Raw genomic sequence first — 21,357 nt, forward strand, 5'->3', positions numbered from 1 at the left:
TTTCCTGGCACTGTTTACAAACAGATACCTCTGCTATTTTTATTGATACACTATATAACATAATAAAACAAAATGCTCACATTTAAGTTTTTAATCAGGTGTACATAGCCCATCTGCAGCACAGCATATGTGGGTGCTCCAGGTACCTTTCAAATGATGTGAATCCACATCAGTACCACCAGAACTTGACCTTCAAGTGGTACTTTTTTATATACTTAAAATGCAGCCAGACCCCTCTCAATTGTCCTGGTTATCTGAGACAAAAAAGAATCAAATGTACATATCCTTAAAAAGTGACAAAGGTGAAACATCAGTAGGAAAGGAAATTGCGATCCATAACATTGACTGCTGGTTGATTTAGAATGCTGACATTTCTCGATGTAGAAGTTAATGTGCTCCAAGTGAAGAGGTGTTTCATGTCATAAAAGTGGCACTTACGAAAGTACCGTAGGAACAAAAACAGAAGCCATTCGTATTGCATCCTTCCTCTCAAATAATTCCAACTTGTTCTCTCTTTTATAAAATCAAAATACGGGGAACAGCTAATAAAATCTTTGTGACAGAGCCCTTAATGTGCAAAAACAAGTCATTCTTATGAGGTGCCCAAATGCAAATATCCAAATTAGGGTTCCTTTTCTTTCTTTCTTTTTTAATATATAAATAATTTATAAATTTTCTTGAAAGAGACTAAATACAAAAGCATTCTGAGAAATTATTAAAGCCTTATCTTGTCTTTAATACAAAAGAAACAGTAAAGACTGGTGAGGTCATCCCATTACTCTCAGTCCTGGCTTGAAGCATTTAGGGTCGCTTTTGTATGAAATGCATTTCTGTTAATATTTTTTTTCCCAGTCAAAATTCGGTGGGAAGTATACATGAGGGATACTGGACATTCATCATCCATCTCTGTTGAGCAACAATCATGGCATATGCTCAGTGGAATCTAAGTGGTCTGGGATGGGAAGCCCCGTTATTATTGTCAAACACTTATTCCAGACAGTGAACGTTGGGCACACAGGCTGTGCAAATGTAATGTCAAACGTGTAAAGATGCAGGGAGTTCAAAGCATCATAAAAGGCCAAGGAACCATTGTCATAGTCCAATAAAATTCCAACACGGCGAAGGTGGGGTGCAGGCTCTATTTGAATTTCTTTGCTGTTATGTCTCACTACCCACGTATTATTACAGCGGCAAAGAACCCAAGAGGCAGAATTCTTCCCGATCCATTCGTGTTTTGGCGCCGACTTATAAGAAATGCCAATGGCATACCTGCAAAACAAATGAGCTTTGAGAAAATGCACTTTCCATTCCATGCAGTCTTCTGCACTTTAACCTACTGTGCTCTGCAGTAACATGCATGCCTCTTTCTGTTTGTGCCTTTCGTACTCTCATGAGCTGAAGGCTAACCAAAAACGTCAACACATATTTAATTAATGTTCTTCCTTAAAATCTGAAAGACAGGTCATGCACATCTTACTGCCTCAAATATTATTTGCTGTAACAATGCAAGTTGTTTTCCTGATAATGTTTTGTGACCCTCCTTTGAAACCAGCGATGGCCAGACAGCATGCTGCTTGGCTCACAAATTCTTCAGGGTGCTAGCCCTCCTACTCCAAGGACTGCAATGAAGGCTTATCTCAGGGAAGGGGGTGGGGAGATGGTCTCTAAAGAAGTTGACTGGTGCCTAGAGGATTATAAAGGAGGCAAACAACGTACCTTTGCACCCAGAAATCTCCCACTGAACCACAAATCCCTTGATTCCTGGGCAGGAAATGAGATGCAAGGCATTTGCTGCAACTATAGGGAGACCTATGCAGCTGTACTGGCAACTACATGCTTGGAGTGTCAGGTGTAAGAGGTGGGAGCATTTAACTCCATGCGCTTCTGGAATGGGCCCAGAAACTTCCAGAAAATAAGCTATAGAGCCATCTCCACTTCTGTTCCAGCCCAGAACCTGTTTGAGGTGGAAGCCTGATCCATCCTTGTCTTTGCAGGTCTTGTCAGAATAAGCTGCAAGTCTACGGACAGAGATGGTGCTGCAGCTACCTTTGCACAACTATAGTGTTTTAGGTGCTGAATATCACATATTATGTTTACTGATAACCACCAACTTTTTGGGGGGGCAGGCAGGGAGATTAAATAATGGTTTAATGTTTATTATTTTTTTCCTACTGTAGTTTCTTCACTTAAGAAAATGCAGTCAATCACGAGCTTCTATTCATCACAAACATGAAGGAAAACATGTGTTGTACTTACCATGTGCTCCCGCTGATAACCACTTCCCAGTAATGCCGTCCACTGTCAATAAATACATTGCCCGCTACCCCGTAGCTCCCTTGGCTGGTAAAGCGCTCAGGTGTGTGGCTCTTTTTAGAAGAGGTTTCGTCACGCTCCACTGTCAAGTTGTCATGAGAAACTTTCAGCTTCCTGTGGGCAGACTTGGGATCCAGTTTAAATGGCTGGCCTTGATTTGGAACAAGATAAAAGTCTGAATGAGTGCTGCATCCTGAAGCCTATTTATTGCACAAGATTAAATTTAGCTGCTGGTGATCTGTGAGTGATGTCCTTGTGTTTAAATGAATGACTGCTATTGCTCCTTTTTGAGTGTAAACCCAAGGACTATGCTTAGGGCCAGTGCTGCAGAAGAAACAGGATTTTCTTTGCCCCTGGTGGCTACGCGTTCTTAATCATGCTTGCTGTGTTGCATCTGCATGGCCCCCATCTTTGCTTTGCTTCTTGGGACACTAAAGTGGAGTGTTTGAAACTGTCTGCTATTCACAAGGAAGTAACCATTCTTTTTCATGCCTCCAGGCCTGACTTCTTCTGGATAAGGCTCCTTGAAGACTTTGATTGACATCTGAAGCCCTCTTCATTCCTCCACACAGACAGTGAAGTGTGATGGGCAGGGACATGCATGTCTACTCAAAAGTAAGTTCTACTGAGTAAATTGGGGCTTTATAGGAGGAGGGCAGCCTAAATTAGTTTCCATAAATGAATGCAGAGGCTGAAGGACGTTAGCAGCCATGTCTGCCAAATGAAACAAATGGCCCACAATTGAGGAAAGTGCTAAAAATATGAGGTCTTCTGTATCTTTCTGAAGTGTCAAGCTGAGTGGAACTGAGATGCGGGGGAAGCAAAGTGCACAGAGGGGTGGATGCAACATTACTCACTGTTTGTCTTCAGCTTTCCTGGCTCACTGTTTCGGCTGCCAGCCTGATTAATGGCCTTCACAACAAATATGTACTTGGTGCCACTCTGCAGGCCATGCACCGTGTAGTGGTTTTGCTTGATATTAGGAACAATCATCCAGCTGTCGGCCGAATTACACAGACCTGCAATTTCAAATCAAAACCATTAGTCCAATCCATGGAGGAATTTCTGGAATGCACCTGAACAATGAGGTGAGCCTGAAAAATGTCACTGAAGAATCCCGAAGCAAATAAGCTCTTTGCTTCTCTAAATAGCAAGAACGCGGCCAACTGAATTGTCCACTCACCGAGGACAGATTCACGCTTTATTTCTTAAAGGATTTCAAACCGCAAATACCTGTTCAGAGTTGCCAACTGTAAATGATTCACACATATTTAAACTGGCATTTTAAATGGGAGTGTAGTGTAGCTTTCATAACTGAGAGGGCCATGGTTAATTGTCTCCTATTTTCCAATCTTGTCCCCTTGCCCAAACAACCTTTTGATCGGATAAAGTTGATAGTCTTTACTTGGACTCTGTTATTTTAACTCATGTACAGTCTATGTTCTTATGTTATAGTTTAGCTTTTCATCCTTTAATTCCCATCTTCTTGTTATAATTGTTCTCTCTGTTTTATATACATTAGAAAATGAGTTTTTTTAAAAAAACCTTACACACACAGAAGTAGATCAGTGCAGAAGGGTTCTCTGGAAACAGTTATAGCTCCTGGGTCAATATGGATGACATTTGAGGATGTCCTGGTCCAGTTTCTATACATATTTTGTGGCTTGGCCCAATACATTTTTGAGACTGTCTTGGAGGGCAGGGATGTGTCCTCAATTCTGTTCAGTTAAATTTAAACTTATAACTGAAAATTGGCACCTCATAAATTCCCTTACCCAGCAGCATAGGTTGAACAGGGCTAGAATTGTATTTCCATTCTCTTTCCCTAGATGAGCATCTGTAAGATACAGTTCAGGCTTGTGCTACTGCAGTGACATTGAACTAGACAAAAGTTTAGACTCCTTCCAGTTTTATGAGCCATAGGCATACGAGCAGATGTAACAGCTGTGAAGTACTACTGTTGCCCGTCAATTCAGGTTTCTGATTTCAAAAAGCAGGGCTTTAAAACAAGGAGAGCAAGTTCCCACATGTGGTACAATAATGCATTTTTAAAGCCACATTTTAGAAAATGAATGGAATGCAAATTAGAGACTGGAATAGTGCGTTGACTATAACAAGGTTATCATGCAGGATTTGTGAGATACTAGAGGCAGGAAGAGAAGAAGGATTTCTTTCTTTTTTCATTTTACAATCGGGAGGTAAATCATTCATAAAACATCTTCTCCAGGATTTGTTGCTATTGAAGTTCAAAAAGCAGATGGGGGAAAAAATATTCTCACTGCAAATCCCCCTATTGCTGGACAATGGAATGTTTTAGCAAGACAATGAACAACACCCGCAGTGCAAAAGTCACAGGAAGACTATATAATCTCCTGATCATTTCTGGCACTTAAAATACAAATCTCATTTATGGAAGTGGAAAAAGTGTATCAAGAGAAGGAGACAGACATATATGAAGCTTTCCCCTCAGGTCTCACACTAGGTTAGGAAAAAATAAATCTGCTGAACGCAGATACTTTTTGAAAATTGTCAAGGGGGTATTTTAATGCATTTATTAAAAATAAGGTCTTTGATGATAAAAAGCAGGGAGCCAGAGGCTGACCCTAATGTACAGGTAGGTTCCTGGGTTTTTTTGGTTTTTTAAACCACTACCTACGAATGGGAAGTAAATTTGAATGCACTACCTTGAATGCACATCCAAATGCCCATTCCATTATGATTCTTAAATCCCCAGCTAACTTGCAAAATAATTTCTGCATTCTGACACCAGTGTCTCCCTTGCCCGCATAACCATTTCTGCATCTAGCCACCAATTATTTTTTATTAAAAGAAAATAAATGAACATAAGAAGGATTTAGGATAATTGTCTACCCAAGCGGGGATTGGAAATCAAACTGCAGCATCCATAAGATCAATGGACGTCTTCAACAAAGTCTTATTTCAGGATTTCCAAAAGCTGGCTGTTTCTTAATTTAGCAGTGTAGTGGCTACATGGCAGAAGATTGTTTTCTTTATAAATAAAAACCCTCGTAGGCACAGTTTCAAAAAACGTGATGATAGCATATGCTCAGTGCAGTCCTCTCTCCTGCTCTGCTTTTTGTAACTTTTAGTACATCATGCACAGCTACTTGCTAAATGAAGTATTACTTACGTAACTTTGATTCCAAAGCATTCAGAAGACAAGTAGTTGTTTTCAAAGCTATTTCAAAAGGAACTTAATTGAAATGTCTTTTAAATTTATTTATTTTAATATCAGTTTGGGCAAGGGGTTCATGAGTTTTTGAACACACACCAAACCAATCAATGATTTGTGAATGTTTCTCACAGGGGAAATACTATAAACTAAATGTCAATGGAAAATCAATATGAGATTTTCAGGAAAGCTCTTCAAGGATTTTTTTTTTTTTTTTTTGCAGAACCCATGCAGATTTTCTGGTCTGGCACAATTTTTTCCACATGCATCATTGTATGGAATGTTCATTTAGGAGGCGGGGGGAACCCCCCCCCCATATAACTGACCCAATAACTGCTCCAAATACCTTCCATTATCAGCTATAGGAAATGGAGCGCCATGAAAGTATTAAGTTAAGCACATGCTGCAGCTAAGAAAGGGGAGCCTTCATTGTGGGAGTGGGAAATTACAGCCATACAATTCTGTCTACAAAATAAATTTGTACATCAACAATGGTTCGCGTGACTAGACTGCTGCATGGACACAGAGCCGCTGGCTGAAATAGATGTATGTGCTGGCCGCATGTACTTAAGCCCACACTTTTTCATACCCTATGGCATTTTTAGTGTTGGGAAATAATTGTGAGTAAATGTGCCTTCAATCTGTTGTTAATTCCGTAGAACAAAAGGGTTGTACCCAACTATGTCCTACTCAAACTACACTGTTAAATTAATGAACCTAGGATAGCCATGACCATTAATGTCAATAGATCTATTCTGAGTAGGGTTAGAACTGGATACAATCCACAGTACCAAAGATAAATTTTCATATGATATAAATCTTCATATTTCAAAATGTGAAAATCCAGACACAAATGTTGATGAGCTGGCTATGTCCAGGAAATTCAGAATGTATGGCACCTTATCATATGATGAGTTCATAATCACAGAAATATTCCCATCGCAGTGGAATCCATGCTTTCAACAAACAGTGAAGCTCTTCCTTTCTTAAATTATGGCAAGAGGCACGCTAAAAGCCTGTCTAGATATAACCCCATTTTGACAACAAATTTCACCCCTTGTTTATCTGAATCCATCTCTGCATTACACCCCACCCCCAAAGAACTTAAGCCTCTGAAGTGATCCCTTTAAAAAATAACCACACACAACTAAATACATCTCACATCGAAATACTATTCAGTTCTACAGAGCAAATTCCGGAGCAGTGAGCAAGCTAAGTTGAATGTGCGGCCATATATCAAGAATGATACATTTATGGTGTCACTAGGGAATGAATGCATGACAGTTGCACATGGTCTGCTATGCTATCTGCTTCCTCTTCAAAGATCATGAGCCATGCACTCCCTGGCTGCAGATTATCTGTGACTACTAGCAAATTTTGGTAAAGGGACCCCTGACCATTAGGTCCAGTCATGGCCGACTCTGGGGTTGGGCGCTCATCTCTCTTTATTGGCCAAGGGAGCTGGCGTACAGCTTCCGGGTCATGTGGCCAGCATGACTAAGCTGCTTCTGGCGAACCAGAGCAGCACACGGAAGCACCGTTTACCTTCCCGCCGTCTACTTGCACTTTGACGTGCTTTCGAACTGCTAGGTTGGCAGGAGCAGGGACCGAGCAACGGGAGCTCACCCTGTCATGGGGATTCAAACTGCCGACCTTCTGATCGGCAAGTCCTAGGCTCTGTGGTTTAACCCACAGCACCACCCGTGTCCCTAGCAAATTTTAGTCACTTTCAAAAAAGAGAAACAATAATAAACACCTGGTTTACATACTACAAGACCACAATGTTGCAAAAATGTAAGAAGGAAATTTTAACTTGTTTCAGTTACAGTGATAATATTGGTGTAACAAGCATCCACACAGGAAAAGGTCAGTTTTCTCTCCATAGGTCAGTTTTGTTTTCCCAGGCTAGAGCAAAAGTTTGAAAACAGCAAGAAAAAGAAGCCAGTCAGGAAAGTAAATACATTCCAGAGATACATAAGTCTGATTGCTGCTCAGAAGAGGAATCTTTCTAGAAGCACAAGGGTGTGAGGGAAACTGGAAAACTCACCAAAACACCGCCATCTAAGAACCTTGCACATGGGAATTTTTGAATCTCCCAGGTCCTCGTTTGACACTCTGACTAGTATATGCCACACGGCAATAAGCAGCAATTAATAACCCCACATTTTGGTATAACTGCTGGGTTAGTCAAACCATGACACACAATAAATATTTGGCCTCCCAACCCCTTTAAGACAAGATACTGAGTCATTATTAAGCTACATTTCATAAAGATGAGACTGGCATCCTTCACTAGCTTTCTCACAATGCAGAAGCTTTGTTCTAAAGTCCTACCCTAGTGCTTTTCAGCTGACCTAATGTCTTTACCCCCATCCTCCAGTTTGCCTTCTGTCAGTGTAATACCATGCATAGAAATGGGTCAGACAGAATGAAGCGCAGCTTCTTATCACTTAGCTCTCTCTTCTTGTCAGTGATTAACCAAAGAAACATCTAGCCCTTTCTGTGTCTTCTTCACTTCATCTATTTTGCTCTAATTCTTTTGCAAAACTCTTAAGATTATTTGCAGTCAGGCTATCGGCAGACTTCAAGTGCCTAAGGAAGATTTCCATATATATATTTTCCTGCACAACTCCATTAAACATTTAGACATCATTGATGTAAATTAAGTGCTATCTGGAAAGTTCATGAAACCTTTTAGACATATGCTTTCAATATTTTAGAATTCACAATTCAAATCACATCACTATATTTACTGAGGTGTCTTAAGTTTTGAACCATGAAACTAAAACATCTGTTGACTGGTTCAGCCAATGCCTTTCCATCAGTAAATACAGAGTTTACTTCAAATTTGGAGATGCAATAGTTCAAAATAGCAAATGGTCATCAATGTTAGAACCTAGATCAGAATGCATGCAGAAGTCTACTCCACTCCTGACGTTCAGTCCAAACTAGCATAAATAGCATGACTGCACAATCCTATATTTCAACAAAGAATCTCTAGTAAAGGGACCCCTGACCATTAGGTCCAGTCGTGGCCGACTCTGGGGTTGCGGCGCTCATCTCACTTTATTGGCTGAGGGAGCCGGCGTACAGCTTCCGGGTCATGTGGCCAGCATGACTAAGCCACTTCTGGCGAACCAGAGCAGCGCACGGAAACGCCGTTTACCTTCCCGCCAGAGCGGTACCTATTTACCTACTTGCACTTTGACGTGCTTTCGAACTGCTAGGTTGGCAGGAGCAGGGACCAAGCAACGGGACCTCACCCCGTCACAGGAATTCGAACTGCCGACCTTCTGATCAGCAAGTCCTAGGCTCTGTGGTTTAACCCACAGCGCCACCCGCGTCCATAAAGAATCTCTAGGAAAAGCTTTATTTATAAAATGGACCAGCTGCTTTTTTTAAAACTTAAAAATGTCCAAGGTTGCATACAAAAATAAAAGCATGCCACATAAACACAAATAAATATCAAAAAACACCAACAGACAGTCACAATTAAATAAAAAGCAGCACATCTTACTACTAACAAGAACAAAAAAAAAAATTAATTTAATATTTGGAGAAAGAAACTAATTCAGAGAAAAAATACATGACTTGTAAAATATATACACAAACTCAGTAACCCAAACCTTTTCACCTTCAGCATTAAGTAATGCTCTGTCATCACTAAATACTTCAGAAAAAGCAATAATTTAAATAACATAAACTAATAGAAACTGTATAGCTTTATCACTGACATAATGATATTTGACGGATACATGATGTTGATGAGTAAGGGCTGGCAAGTTAAACTTGATCTGTGATAAAATAAACAGGTCCATTATGGAAATGAGATTGATTTCAAAAACAAACACCTATCCGGGTAAAATCTAATGCTGTCGTTCGCCTACAGAATGGGTAGTTATCCACAGAGGCATCCATTAATGTAAGAGAAGGAAAAGCAGCTTTCTTCAATTCCCCATTCTTCCTGCAACCACCCCCTAAAACCAGTGGTGTTCAAACTTTTTTTTCCGAAGAGAGCCAATTTTTTTTAGGATTGAAGTTATTCAGCTTTCTTTAGGATTTTACCTCAAAGTTGTTGAGCTTTCTTTAGGATTGAAGTTGGTAAGGTTTTTTTTTTTTTTTAGGAATTTACCCCAGGAAATAAACTGCCACAGGGGCCAGATTAAACAGACTGGCCCCCAAAATGGACTTTGGACATGCCTGCCCTAAAACTATTTAAGAGGGTTGAGGGATCGTCTAGAACACTGCAGAGTAAATCACCTACCATTTCCATATGTTAGCAAGATGACTCTGCTAGATCAAAAGCCACCCCAAAAATGGAAAGAAAGCTTTGGATTTCACCCATTAGATTTATTTCTATTGCTGTATCTATAGTTGATGTATTGTTAACACACTGATGAGAGTATTGCCACTGTCCAATATACATTGCTCTATACATTACTGGCAAAAGATGAAGCATTGACATAAATTGAGGAAAGGCTATAGCGTCTTTCTGTTTTCTATTTGACTGGCTTGCGATTTGTTGGAAATCAAAATCAAACACGAGATATAAAATGATTCATACTTACTAACTACATTAGCTTGCCCAGTGAAAATGGTATACTGCAACTCATAGGAGACCACACTGAATTCATCATCTGACGTCCAGTGGACTGTGATTGTGTCATAAGAAGCTGTACAAAGCTCTTCTCTAATGGTTGGGGGATTTGGAGCTGTGAAAAATTAAAAGCAACTGTTAACATTTGTCACATAACTTTCCCCCTTCATTCCAATCATTCATCCCATTTCTCACATTTACTTCTTCTCTATAGTCTCGCATTATGTTCAAAAAGTTGTCAGCTATGCGCAGTGCTTTTTTCTGGGGGGAAAGGGGGGGACTCACAGCGAAATAAATAAATGGCTAGATATGTTGTGGGCCCAGTTGCAGTGCCACCCCCACCCCCGCCCCCAGGCAGTGGCTAAATGGAAGATACAATGAAAAAACAATCATCTGGGTTAGAAATAGCCACAACTTTATTGATTAGAGATGTAGATGGATTTTTGGCTTGGGCATTGGGTGGGTTAATCAAATAGACAGAGAGATACCGATTGATCGATCAATCAATCAATCAATCAATCAATCTATCTATCTATGCATACACATGCACAGACACACACTATACATTCTAGTATCTTACCTGTAAGATAATCAAGGCATTCCAGTAGTTTCTTCTCTCTGGTAAAATCTAGCGCAAAGGTGTCAAAAGTGTCATTGAGATTAATTTCAGGAATTAGAACCTGGGAAGATGCTGTTGCCATGGCGACTCTGCAGTGGAAGAAACAGGGCTTATTTAGAGCCTGGGTTCAGGCTGGGAAATTATTTTGATGTCTAGGGTACATAACATACATAACACAAGTGGGGAGGGGAGGGAAGTGTGCTTGGGGCATATGCTGAACGCTGTTTCTACTGCACCAAATAGCAATAAACATTCCCATGGCCATTGGAACACAGAAAAAGTCCATATTATACTAGGTCAAACAAACTGTCTATCTAGTGCAGTATTTCCTACTCTGGTTGGCAGTAGCTCTTCAGGTCTTGGAAAGAGGTCTTTTACACCAACTGTTACCTACTCTTTTTAACTGGAAATGCCAGGGACTTGACTTGAGGCCTACTGTAGGCAAAGCAGTACTCTACAGTCCCTATTAGCCAATGTGATGGGGGGGGGGCGCCCTGCTGCTAGTAAGGGAAAAAGGCAAATTTAGAAAGTCTTGAGCCCCAGCTTATCTTATTTTAGAAAGAAGACACAGGGAAGAAATATTCTTTCAGCTGAAACAAACCTGTAGTTGCTCTAAGATTCACTGCAGGGGTCATATTGCCAAGCATCAAAACTACTCAAAGTAATGTCATACTTATGTTGCTTTTGTTAAAAAAAAAAAAGGCATCTTAAGTTAAGACTGGGGCGAATGAGGTGAACAATGGCCCCGTTTTTGGTCATCACAATATCTTTTTTGCAACACAGTAAACTGAATGGGGCTTATTTATTCTGCTGAAAATTTGACTGGTATTCAGCTTAAGCATTAAACGTGCTGGAAAGAAACATCAGAATGAGGCTTTTATTTCATACCATTCAAGAAACCCTGCAGAAGCATGCAGTATTTATTTCTTGTAGAAAATGATTTTGGCAGGTGTTCTTTTGCACTTTTTCTTAACACAGCTCCACTAACTAGCATGCTATTCCAGGTGTTCACACATTTTCTTTTTATAAAGAGAAGTGTAGAACACTTCTCCAGCTTATAGCAGCCACACCATTTTAACTCTGCAATCTGCTGGGTGAAGCTAAAGCTATAATATTTCCTTAATGTCGGTGCGGGTGGGAAGCTGTATAGGTTTGTTTGTTTTGTAGCTTGTATTTAGTTTTGGACAAGTCTCAGCACTGTACGAAAGCTTACAAAGCAATGAAGTTTTCAGTCGGGGATCTCAAAGACATGACAACGCATACCAGAACTGTAAGTGGATTATTGTGTTTTGAGAAGATTCAAAAGAAAATTCACGTTCACTCAGGCATAGAGAATAAGCTTCCTTCTTGTACGGTGGGGAATAAGCCAATCTTGCCTGTTTGGAAGCAGCTACATACTTTCAATCAATTACACTCATCATATATACTAAATCAAAATGTTTTGATTGCTCCACTGGTCCGATTTCCCAAAATGAAAGATTTAATTCTCCACCTAGTACTGAAAATTCAAGTTCAAAACTCATGGTAATGACTTCAGTCTCAGTTTATGACATCGAAAATTTAGTATGAATTATGCATTTTCATGAATTGGGTAACTTCTTCTGGTTCAGATGAATGCTGAAAAATAGCCACTTATTCCAAACCATGTTCAGTTATTTCCCTAGCTCTAAAAAAAGATATGTAAGGCAGGCATGCTGTCTAAATAAAGTAGACATCATGCTGGTAGCTCCTACACAATCATCCTGAGGAGTGCATGTAGCTACTGCCTTATAATTATGATGAATTCATTTATATACCACTTACTTGCCAAAATGGCTTTGAAGCAGAAGTATAATTTTTTATTAAATATTGCCTGTACACAGTTTGGTTGGGTGCAACCACTAATAAGATTTCTATGGTGCTTGCAATACTTTCCAAGCAGAAACCATTTTGAATGTCTTGACCCCCATGTATGTGGAAGCACAACTTGGTTACAAATGCTCCTGAGGTTAACTAATAGAGCTTGCCATCCTTATAAAAAATAAATAAATTCAAAATTGGTCCTTGCATAGCACACAGCTTCTGGGACCTAAGCTTGTGGATCAAACTAGATTTGACATTAATTGTGTATTTGCATTTAACATGCACAGTTTTGTTTTGTTTTTTTAACATAACTTTAACATAAGTTTAATCCTGACAAAAATATATCCTCCATATTGGGAGGAAAGATTCCATTGGAGGAAATGGTTGACCCAAATGAAAACACAGGAAGTAATACAAGGTTTTCGCTGTGCACATTTTTAGCAATGCATTTTCAGGGGCTGTTCTGTTCTTTTCTGTACCTTATCTACGCAACAGCATATTGCTATTTTCTATATTTTAAAGCATAAATGTAGTTACCATGATGCGAAAGAAAGAAACCCAATTCAAATAGCTACAGGAAATTTGGGATCCTTAAAGAACCTGGAGTTTGAAATGAAGCTTTTGCCCAGTTAAAACAGGATGTGAAATGTAAGTAGTATTTTGTTTTCTGCTTATTAGATATAACGTCTCCAAACTGGTGGTATAACATTTTTATGATCTGTCAAACCCTCTTCTATGACAGGGTTGAGAAACATCTATAGCCAACAGTCAGGGATGATGGGAGTTGTAGTTCAGCAACACTTGGAGGGCAATATTTTTAACACCAGTCCTACCATTCTATTAAATATGTGGAAGCATCTACAGCCTTGCAGATTCCTATATATTTCCAGAAGCAGTTTTCTCAACAATGTTTGGCATTTTGTTTTTGAATACAGTCATACATTGGATCCCGAACACCTTGGACTCAGTTGTTTTGGCTCCCAAACGCTGCAAACCTGGAAGTGATTGTTCCGGTTTGCGAACTTTTTTTGGAAGCCAGACACCCGACGAGGCTTCTGCGGCTTCCAGTTGGCTGCAGGAAGCTCCTGCAGCCAATCAGAAGCCGCACTTTAGTTTCTGAATGTTTTTGGAAGTTGAATGGACTTCCGGAATGAATTCCATTTGACTTCCAAGGTACGACTGTACTGGCCACTGGAGACAGCAACAGTGGAGGATTAGCCACATTGTACTTTATAAGATCTTCAGAACCACCTGACTGGAGTCTGTTAGAACCAGAATGTTTCGCTGTCTGGCCTGACCCAGCAGGGTTGTCCCTGTGTGCTTGTGACACTACCTTTCAGTTATGTTTTTAGCAGACTGCAAGAAGCGTGCGTGATCATTCTCCTTCAGAGATTGCTCAGCTTGTGAGATGAGAGAAGTGGAGCGCTCAATGCACTGCTTGCAATTAGCTATCTGCTGGGCGAGTTTCCTCAGCCTCACCACCTGCAAAAGGGGAAAGAAGAATATAAGAAAAAAAGTCAGGTGCATGAATTCAAAAACCATGCTTTTCTACAATTTTACCATTCTTCAAGGCCACGGCATAAATTGGGTGCTAATGCGAGTGGCTTAACTAAGAAGCAAAAGTACCATTTACACCTGCTCTCTCTGAGCCTATATTGTTCCAAGTAAAAGCTTTATTCTCCTCACTGGGGAGATCCAAAGTAAGCACAGCTGGCAGATTTTTCCAATGGCAGGAAACGTCACTTCCCATCGGTCTCTGCTTCTCAGATAACAAAAGTCTATTGTGATGGCCAGTTCCTCCAAAATGATGTTTTCAAAGCAGCTTACAAGGTGTGCTACGTATTGCTATAAATTCCTGAGCTTGTTTACAGGAAAAAAAGTGACCCTAGAATATAACCTGACTGAAAGGAGTAATTCATGTGAACTGACAATAAAATAAATGTTAAGCCTCAGATGCTTCTATTTCTTCAGCTTTGTCTTGGGTTGAATTTAGTTAAGCAGAAAACACTGTGATGTTTGTCTGTGATATGCTGGAAAATGTGTATACTGCACACAACTTTTGCAGCGGGGGCAGGCAGGCACTTACTGAAATGTAAGTGGAAACTATCTGAAGTTGTGAATTTAAAGCTTGCCTATCTACAGCTGATAGAAGATACTGTCCTGCAATGCCCCAGATCACAGGAAGCCCCCCTCAGCAGAGTGTCATTAGCATCAACATTGCTGGATATTCCAAATGGAAATGGAAGAGGAAGGAAATCTAATAACTCTGTACCTAAGAAACACATTAAGCTCTGATTACATGTTTAAAAAACAGGAAATTGATAATTAAGTAGACTGGCAGCAAGTTTGGAATTTTATAGTAAAGATAACACAAAAAATACTTGCAGGGTTGCACTTATTAAGCAATAAACATTGCATATCATGACTATGCTGGCAGACAATTAACTAAGATAAGAGTTATGTATCCTGACTTTAAGGCCACAACAAACATGAGATTTATGTCCGCAGTCCACTATCAGAGTATTTCTTTAAAAGTAAGCTTTAAGTCCAAACCACTTTAATTCTATTTCATTTTAGAAAAATGAGGACTGGCGTTTACATTGAATCCTAAACAAGTTTCCTCAGAAGTGTCATGTAGTATATGGTTCAGCTTGATCCCATGTGTGTGTGTGTTAGAATTGGTGCCTTAAAGAATCTATAGTTCACCTTGTATTGTGCCACAGGAAACACCAGGAATGTTGGTTCCTGCCCTCTTATAGGTGATGAAGTAACAAAAAAACATTTAAAAGGATTATTCTTGCCAACAACACTAGTGTTCTGTAGATTATTTTTTAAAACACCCTTACATTTTTAAATAGTAACTGTTTTCATACTTATATTCTAGCCAGCATTATTTCAACCCAACACCAGAGACTACCGTATTTTTCGCCCTATAGGATGCACTTTTCCCCCTCCAAAAATGAAGGGGAAATGTGTGTGCGTCCTATGGGGCGAATGCAGGCTTGCGGACATCTGCCTGAAGCACGAGGCGGGCTCCGCAGCTTGCCCTGTGCTTCGGGCAGATGTCCGCAAGCCTCGCGTGCCCGGTGGGAGGTCCTGCCAGGTGCGCAAGGCTTGGGGCGGCAGCCTGCAGCCCGAAGCACGGGGTGAGCTGTGGAGCCCGCCCCATGCTTCGGGCAGATGTCGGCAAGCCTCGCACGCTGGGCTTGCAAGGCTTGCAGGCAGCAGCCTGTTCTGGGGGCTGGGGTCGGGTCGGGCTTCCCCCGCGCCAGCCCCGCGCCTGGGGGGGGGGTAATATTCCCCCCCCCAAAAAACTAGGTGCGTCCTATGGGGCGAAAAATACGGTACATTTGTTCCTTAAATCTGTATTTTGGTGGATCAACATTTTAAAGTATTGTGAGGTGATAACTCATTACGTATTAACCTAATTGGTTTGAATATCCAAGCAGAAAGTGGTGATTGTTTTTAAAATACTCTAATACCAAAAACGGGATAAGCAATACAGTCATTTAACTGCTAGGGAGTACGTGTGACAGTCACACAGATAAATTCTACATTGCTTTTAGCATTTTGGGGGAAATAACTGCATTTTACCCAGGTACAAAATATAAACAGACCCAGTTCTGGGTGGAAATGCAATAATCCCACAAAGCAAAAGCAACTTCAACAGCAGATATCTGGAAACAGTTGATAAAGCCTATATCTCATTTCCTCCTGTTCTTTGCTGAACCATGCAGACCTTTGATACTCATTTCTGGATATATTTGAGCTTCCATGAAATTATCTAAGAAAAGTTGTGCAGGTTTCAACTTCACCAAAGGCAATGCTAAAAACTCTCATTTCATTTATTCAATAAACTTCTATACTTACTTCATCATAAATAACCCCAGGACAGCTTATATGTTAAAAATATTACAACTATACAAGCTCACAGCAGAAAGCTGTCTCCCTTTACAAAAGGGTACCTCAACTCCCCCAATTGCCTTGGTGAGGTGGCATGTCAAAATCCATACAATGTAGATGCCAGGCTACATTTTTAGATTGGAAGAGCACCAGGCTTTTTTCTTTTAGCATTGTGGGCAAACATTCTTATCATTTTTTACTTCTCAGCACATTACCCGAGAAATGTCTTGCGTTACATTTTAAGCTTGCAGTGGGACCACATGAAGGGCTCAAACCTAGAGGCAGAGTATGGCAAATCTGCTGGGTTGCTTAACCATGTGGTCAAACGGCTAATCCAGCTGGTGAAACACCTGCTTAATTTGCTGGAAAAAATGTACTGACACACTGCCCTTCCTTGGAAAATAACTGTGCTTCTGCTGTCAGCAGAAAAAGAGACTTTGGGAATAAGTACAAGCCTTGTTTGAGAAAGCAGCGTCTCGGGCTTGTTAAAGCACTTCTTTCATAGCCCAATGGCATAAAGCAATGAAAAAGAATCACGTCTGTCAATAATAATACTACTAAGCCTTTTCCTTCCCTTCAACACAAACCTTGGGTCTGAGCAGGCCTGTCTGACTCAATGGAAAGTTTGCCATGAACTTTGGTGCAAAAATGTGGGTTTCCACTGCAATCATGTAACCAAGGAGATTATACAGAAGGTTGTCACATGAGATCTTGGAGGGAGCTGTATTTTGCTAATAGCATAAAGAAGTTCAGGGCCTGTCAAACAACAACTTGGGGAATGGTGGTCTTCAAGCATATTTGAGTCAGCTCTTGCCTACAGGGCTTTTTATTTTAAGTTAATTGGAATATCTTGACAGCTAAGTGAACCATTTAACCTGCCCCTGACTTTATTTCTTGTCAAAGCCTTTTCCCACACAGGGAGAGTTTATGTTTGACTTCTTCAAGCTACTTTAGCAGTTAAAGATTGAATGGCTTGCACTTAAAAGCAACAGGAATCATGGTCAAACTGATTTCACAGTTAGCTAGGTAACCAATTTAAAGCTTGGGTGAATAACTGAAACTTACTTCACACAATGGGCTGACATCAGAAATAGCTGTACTACAGTGATTAAGGAATGGCATTTAACTTGAACTCCTTCTACCTTGCAATGTGTTAAAATATTTCGTTGCCTTTTCCCTTCTGTAACATATAACCTGTAATTTTCCACTACTGTTCTCAGATTCTCCTGGTCTTCCCCCATGATTTCCCTTTTGTTTTGATTTTAAGGTTCATGTCAGCAAAGCTACTTTGTATACATACATTTAATAAATAATTACATTATCTAGAGAATATTTTTTTTTCTGAAGATTATGATATCTCAGGTTAGCAATTTCAACAAGACTTTCATATTTTAGTTCGCACACAAAATGTATTTGCTAAAGCATTGCAGTATTAGCAGTTTTGGTAAACTGAAAACATATTTCCCGCTATCTTGGGGTGGGGGATGGGAAACTGTGCATGCATTTTTAAAACAGTAAGACAGCATAACAGCAAAATAAAAATGGCACGAGATACTATCAACATTATAGACATCCAGTAGATTTTAAATGGTGACAGAACGTTTGCTTAATGAGTTGTGACAGCACAGGCACTTCTTTCTACGAAATGCAGTAGCTGCCAAGGAGTTTTCAAGGGCTTGTGTATATTTTGCAGAATACTAAAACAAGAAGTCAGAGAAGTCCCAAAGCATAAAGCATTTATCAAGAATGTTAATCTATTTGAGGACTTCCAAGGTAAAAATTCTTACCTTCCCTTCCTTGATTTTGGTTCCAATAATCTGACGCCTTTGTTGGATTATTTCAATAAGCAGGTCACATTCCTCCATCAGCTTAGTTTCTTGCCGGGACGCATTCACCTATTTTTAAAAAATAAAATAAAAAAAGCATCAGTCTTTGATGTAAAACCAAGTTCCATTTTCACTGAACTTTTGTCACGTTTTAGATACTTTAATTTAACAAATTGAACGACCCGTTCTCATCGAAATTAGCAAAAATAAGAATTATAACATTATTTACTTAGTAGCGACCTACAAAGACACGCATGTAAGTTTTGACAGTAGGAACTGGTGGGTTAGGGACATAGAATGGAATATTAATAATCCTCTCTGCACGAAACTAGTTGCATTAATCTTCGACACATGCCACTTTTGGATGTGACTCACATGATGGCAGTGACTTAATAGTGTCTCACCATGACCTCACAAATCGCCATGGGAAGAAGGGCCTGTCAGTTAACTGATAATGAGTCGCATATTATTTCCTCCATATGGCTTCCATGTGGAAGATTTTAGCTAGCTAGTGTGGTGTGACACAACAGCGGACATCCTCAAACATGTCACCACCTGTTGTGGACTGGCTGGGTGCAGAGGAGTGGTAGAAGCCATGCTGGCGAACCCTCAAGGGCACACCCAGGGGAAGAAGGCTCAGAGCCAGGGGACTGGTGGTGGGATGATGATGTGTGGCCAGAGGAAGAAGGAGGAGCAGCCTGGGAGGGGGAGGTGTTGGAAGCAGAAGAGGTAACAGGGTTTGGTGAGCAGGAAGAGGCTGTGGCAGAGGGCAGTCCAGACTCAGAGACAGGAGAGGAGGGGTACCAGGAGACAGGGATGAGGCAGGCTGTGGAAGAAGCTAGGGAGTCTTCCCCTCCTGCTGCGACTAACCTCCCTCCCTCTTGGACTCCTAGATCATGCAAAGAGATGAAGAGGACAGAGCAGTTGTGTGCAGGTGCAGTTTGCGACTGCTCAGGAAAGACCCTGGAGAAGAGAAGCTTTACGAAGTGGTGAGAGGTGGGGACCTTCAGTCCTGGCAACGGCCTTGTTGGAGCAAGACCTACTGGGAGATGTTTCTAGGATCACTGGGCCTGCACTGGTTTGGTTTCTTGAATAAAAAGTTAACTTCACTGACACAGTGTTTTTCTTTGACTGCCTACCTACGCTTGACTCCAGCTCCTGACATCACCCTTTATGCACATGTGCCCTTATGTTCTCCCAAGAAAACAGCAGGAAAGGACTACATGTTGAAACACTGTCCCAAATTTCATCAAACTGTGTGATCCAGGAAAACCATGGGGAAATTATGGCACAAAACTCCCACAGTTTTCCCGGATAACAGGGATGAAAACATTTCTTCTTCTTCCTGGAAGCATGTAACACAGAAATGAGTGTTAAAACTGTTGCTAGTTTTCCAGGAGTGGCTTTTACGTTGTGTAAAAGCACACATAAAAATTATCATGTAAGGAAACATTGGGATAATGGACTAATGTGTTGTTTGAATGCTGCCTAACTCTCCTAATCTGCAGCTGCCCCAGCTAGCCAGCAGAATCTATCTAATGTTTTTTCCGCCATGCCACACTAACTTTTCACTATCTTAAAAAACCTGCACTTTGTCAACTATTCTGACAAGCTGACAACTTCCCACTGAGAAGTAAGGCTGTTTGTAAACATTTTCATGTGATAGCACAGCAGCTCAGCTTCTGACAGGTAAGAGTGTGTGTGTGTGTGTGTTTTGCTCAGTGATTCCTTAGTATTTTGGAAAGGTAATGGGAAATGTGATCCAGTTCTGACATTTACACAGATAAATCTCAAAAACCACTTTGGCTGGAAAGGTAGAGGTCTATGGTCTACTAATTGGCTGCATAATGTGCAACCAAAGCGTTCCTTTTTCAGGGCTCTGGCAATCTCAGGCAGGTCTCATATTAACTGTTTGCAACATTAACCCGCTGCAAAACATAACCTCAAAGGTTGCTCCAGCATAAATACTAGATAAGGATGGCATTGATGTGCTGTTAAGTGAATTGTGTAGTTTTAGGCAAATTTCTCCAACCTTTTTCTGAATGAAGATAATGAATTTGAACAAACAAACAAAGGAGAATAGATACTATTCTGTAAATCTAAACTTTGTTTGCTAAGACTGGCTTGTTAGTTTTGTTTGTGTTTCAATTATTGGGTTACGGCTGCTTTTCTGTTTCCTTTTTATTTGTAAGGTGCTTTGAGTGACTCCTTTGTGCAGGGGAAAACTGGGGCAAAAAAAGATGTCTAAAAGCATAAAGAAATGCATGATTCCCAGAGTATTAGTAAGGAGCTGGAGCACACAAACACCACCATGACAAAGGCAAAAGAAACCATTCATTCTTGTTCCATGTGGAATGTATTTTGCTGCTTCTTATAAACATCTCAGTTTAACTAGGGAAAGTAATATGTGGGCATAAATTGAAAGTATTATGGTGGACATAGAATCCTTAGCAGATCTTAGAATTGAAAGGTTGGAAGGGACCCCAAGGGTCACCTACTCCAAATGTTTGGCAGATCGCAAGCAATTGTCTAAATAGGTACCAGTGGCTGAGACGTATCTTTCTAAAATCAACCCGGATGCCCTTGCAGCATTTGGTAGGCGTGTGCTACAGCAAGTCCTACCACCATCAACTGTTGAATTTCTCACTCAGGTTGTAGCTAGCTTTAGTACATTCCCTTGAAAACCAAGTTTTGCAAACCAACAACAAACCTGACTTCAGACTGTGTTTTGCTGGCAGTAAAGCCACAGTCAAGCTGTTGGGACAGGCGATCTCTTAAAATTCTTAAAGGAAAATGGGAATCTTATGAATAATGTCATTCTGGATTGCAACTCTCCTGTGGCTCTTTTGCATGAGGTTCAATAGAAGACTAGGGATAAAAGAGTTTAAACAGTTATTTTCTTGCTTCCCAACTGCCTGTCCTCCCCACAGCTGCTTGACCTATAAGAAAGAAATGAATTGCTGAACTGCACAGAATGTGATGTTCTCCTGATTTATGTCTATTTGTGTGTGTGTAAATGTCTAGTTCTGGTTCCAGCTGAATTTACAAACTTATATACAATATC

At 40.4% G+C, this 21,357-nt stretch overlaps 1 protein-coding gene and 1 long non-coding RNA gene across 6 annotated transcripts in view; one reads left to right on the forward strand and one right to left on the reverse strand.

The window, feature by feature from the left end:
* Window positions 1–21,357, reverse strand: part of MID1 (midline 1) — a 267,098-nt gene continuing 245,741 nt past the window's right edge. For all 5 annotated transcript variants that reach the window (XM_083612131.1, XM_083612132.1, XM_083612130.1 and 2 more), the window contains 7 exons: window positions 18,255–18,362; window positions 13,898–14,046; window positions 10,684–10,811; window positions 10,075–10,218; window positions 3,171–3,332; window positions 2,257–2,464; window positions 1–1,269 (listed from right to left, as the gene is read on the reverse strand). In XM_083612131.1, the coding sequence (XP_083468257.1) occupies window positions 921–1,269; window positions 2,257–2,464; window positions 3,171–3,332; window positions 10,075–10,218; window positions 10,684–10,811; window positions 13,898–14,046; window positions 18,255–18,362 (1,248 nt within the window). In that variant the 3' untranslated portion in view covers window positions 1–920. The remainder of the gene's footprint in view (window positions 1,270–2,256; window positions 2,465–3,170; window positions 3,333–10,074; window positions 10,219–10,683; window positions 10,812–13,897; window positions 14,047–18,254; window positions 18,363–21,357) is intronic.
* On the forward strand, window positions 2,473–20,744 carry LOC310761932. The gene is made up of 3 exons (XR_014547752.1): window positions 2,473–2,928; window positions 13,087–13,212; window positions 19,187–20,744. It is a non-coding gene; the product is annotated as an uncharacterized lncRNA (long non-coding RNA).

This window comes from Podarcis filfolensis, assembly GCF_964270895.1.
Source record: "Podarcis filfolensis genome assembly, chromosome: 4".
NCBI classification, from domain to species: domain Eukaryota; kingdom Metazoa; phylum Chordata; class Lepidosauria; order Squamata; family Lacertidae; genus Podarcis; species Podarcis filfolensis.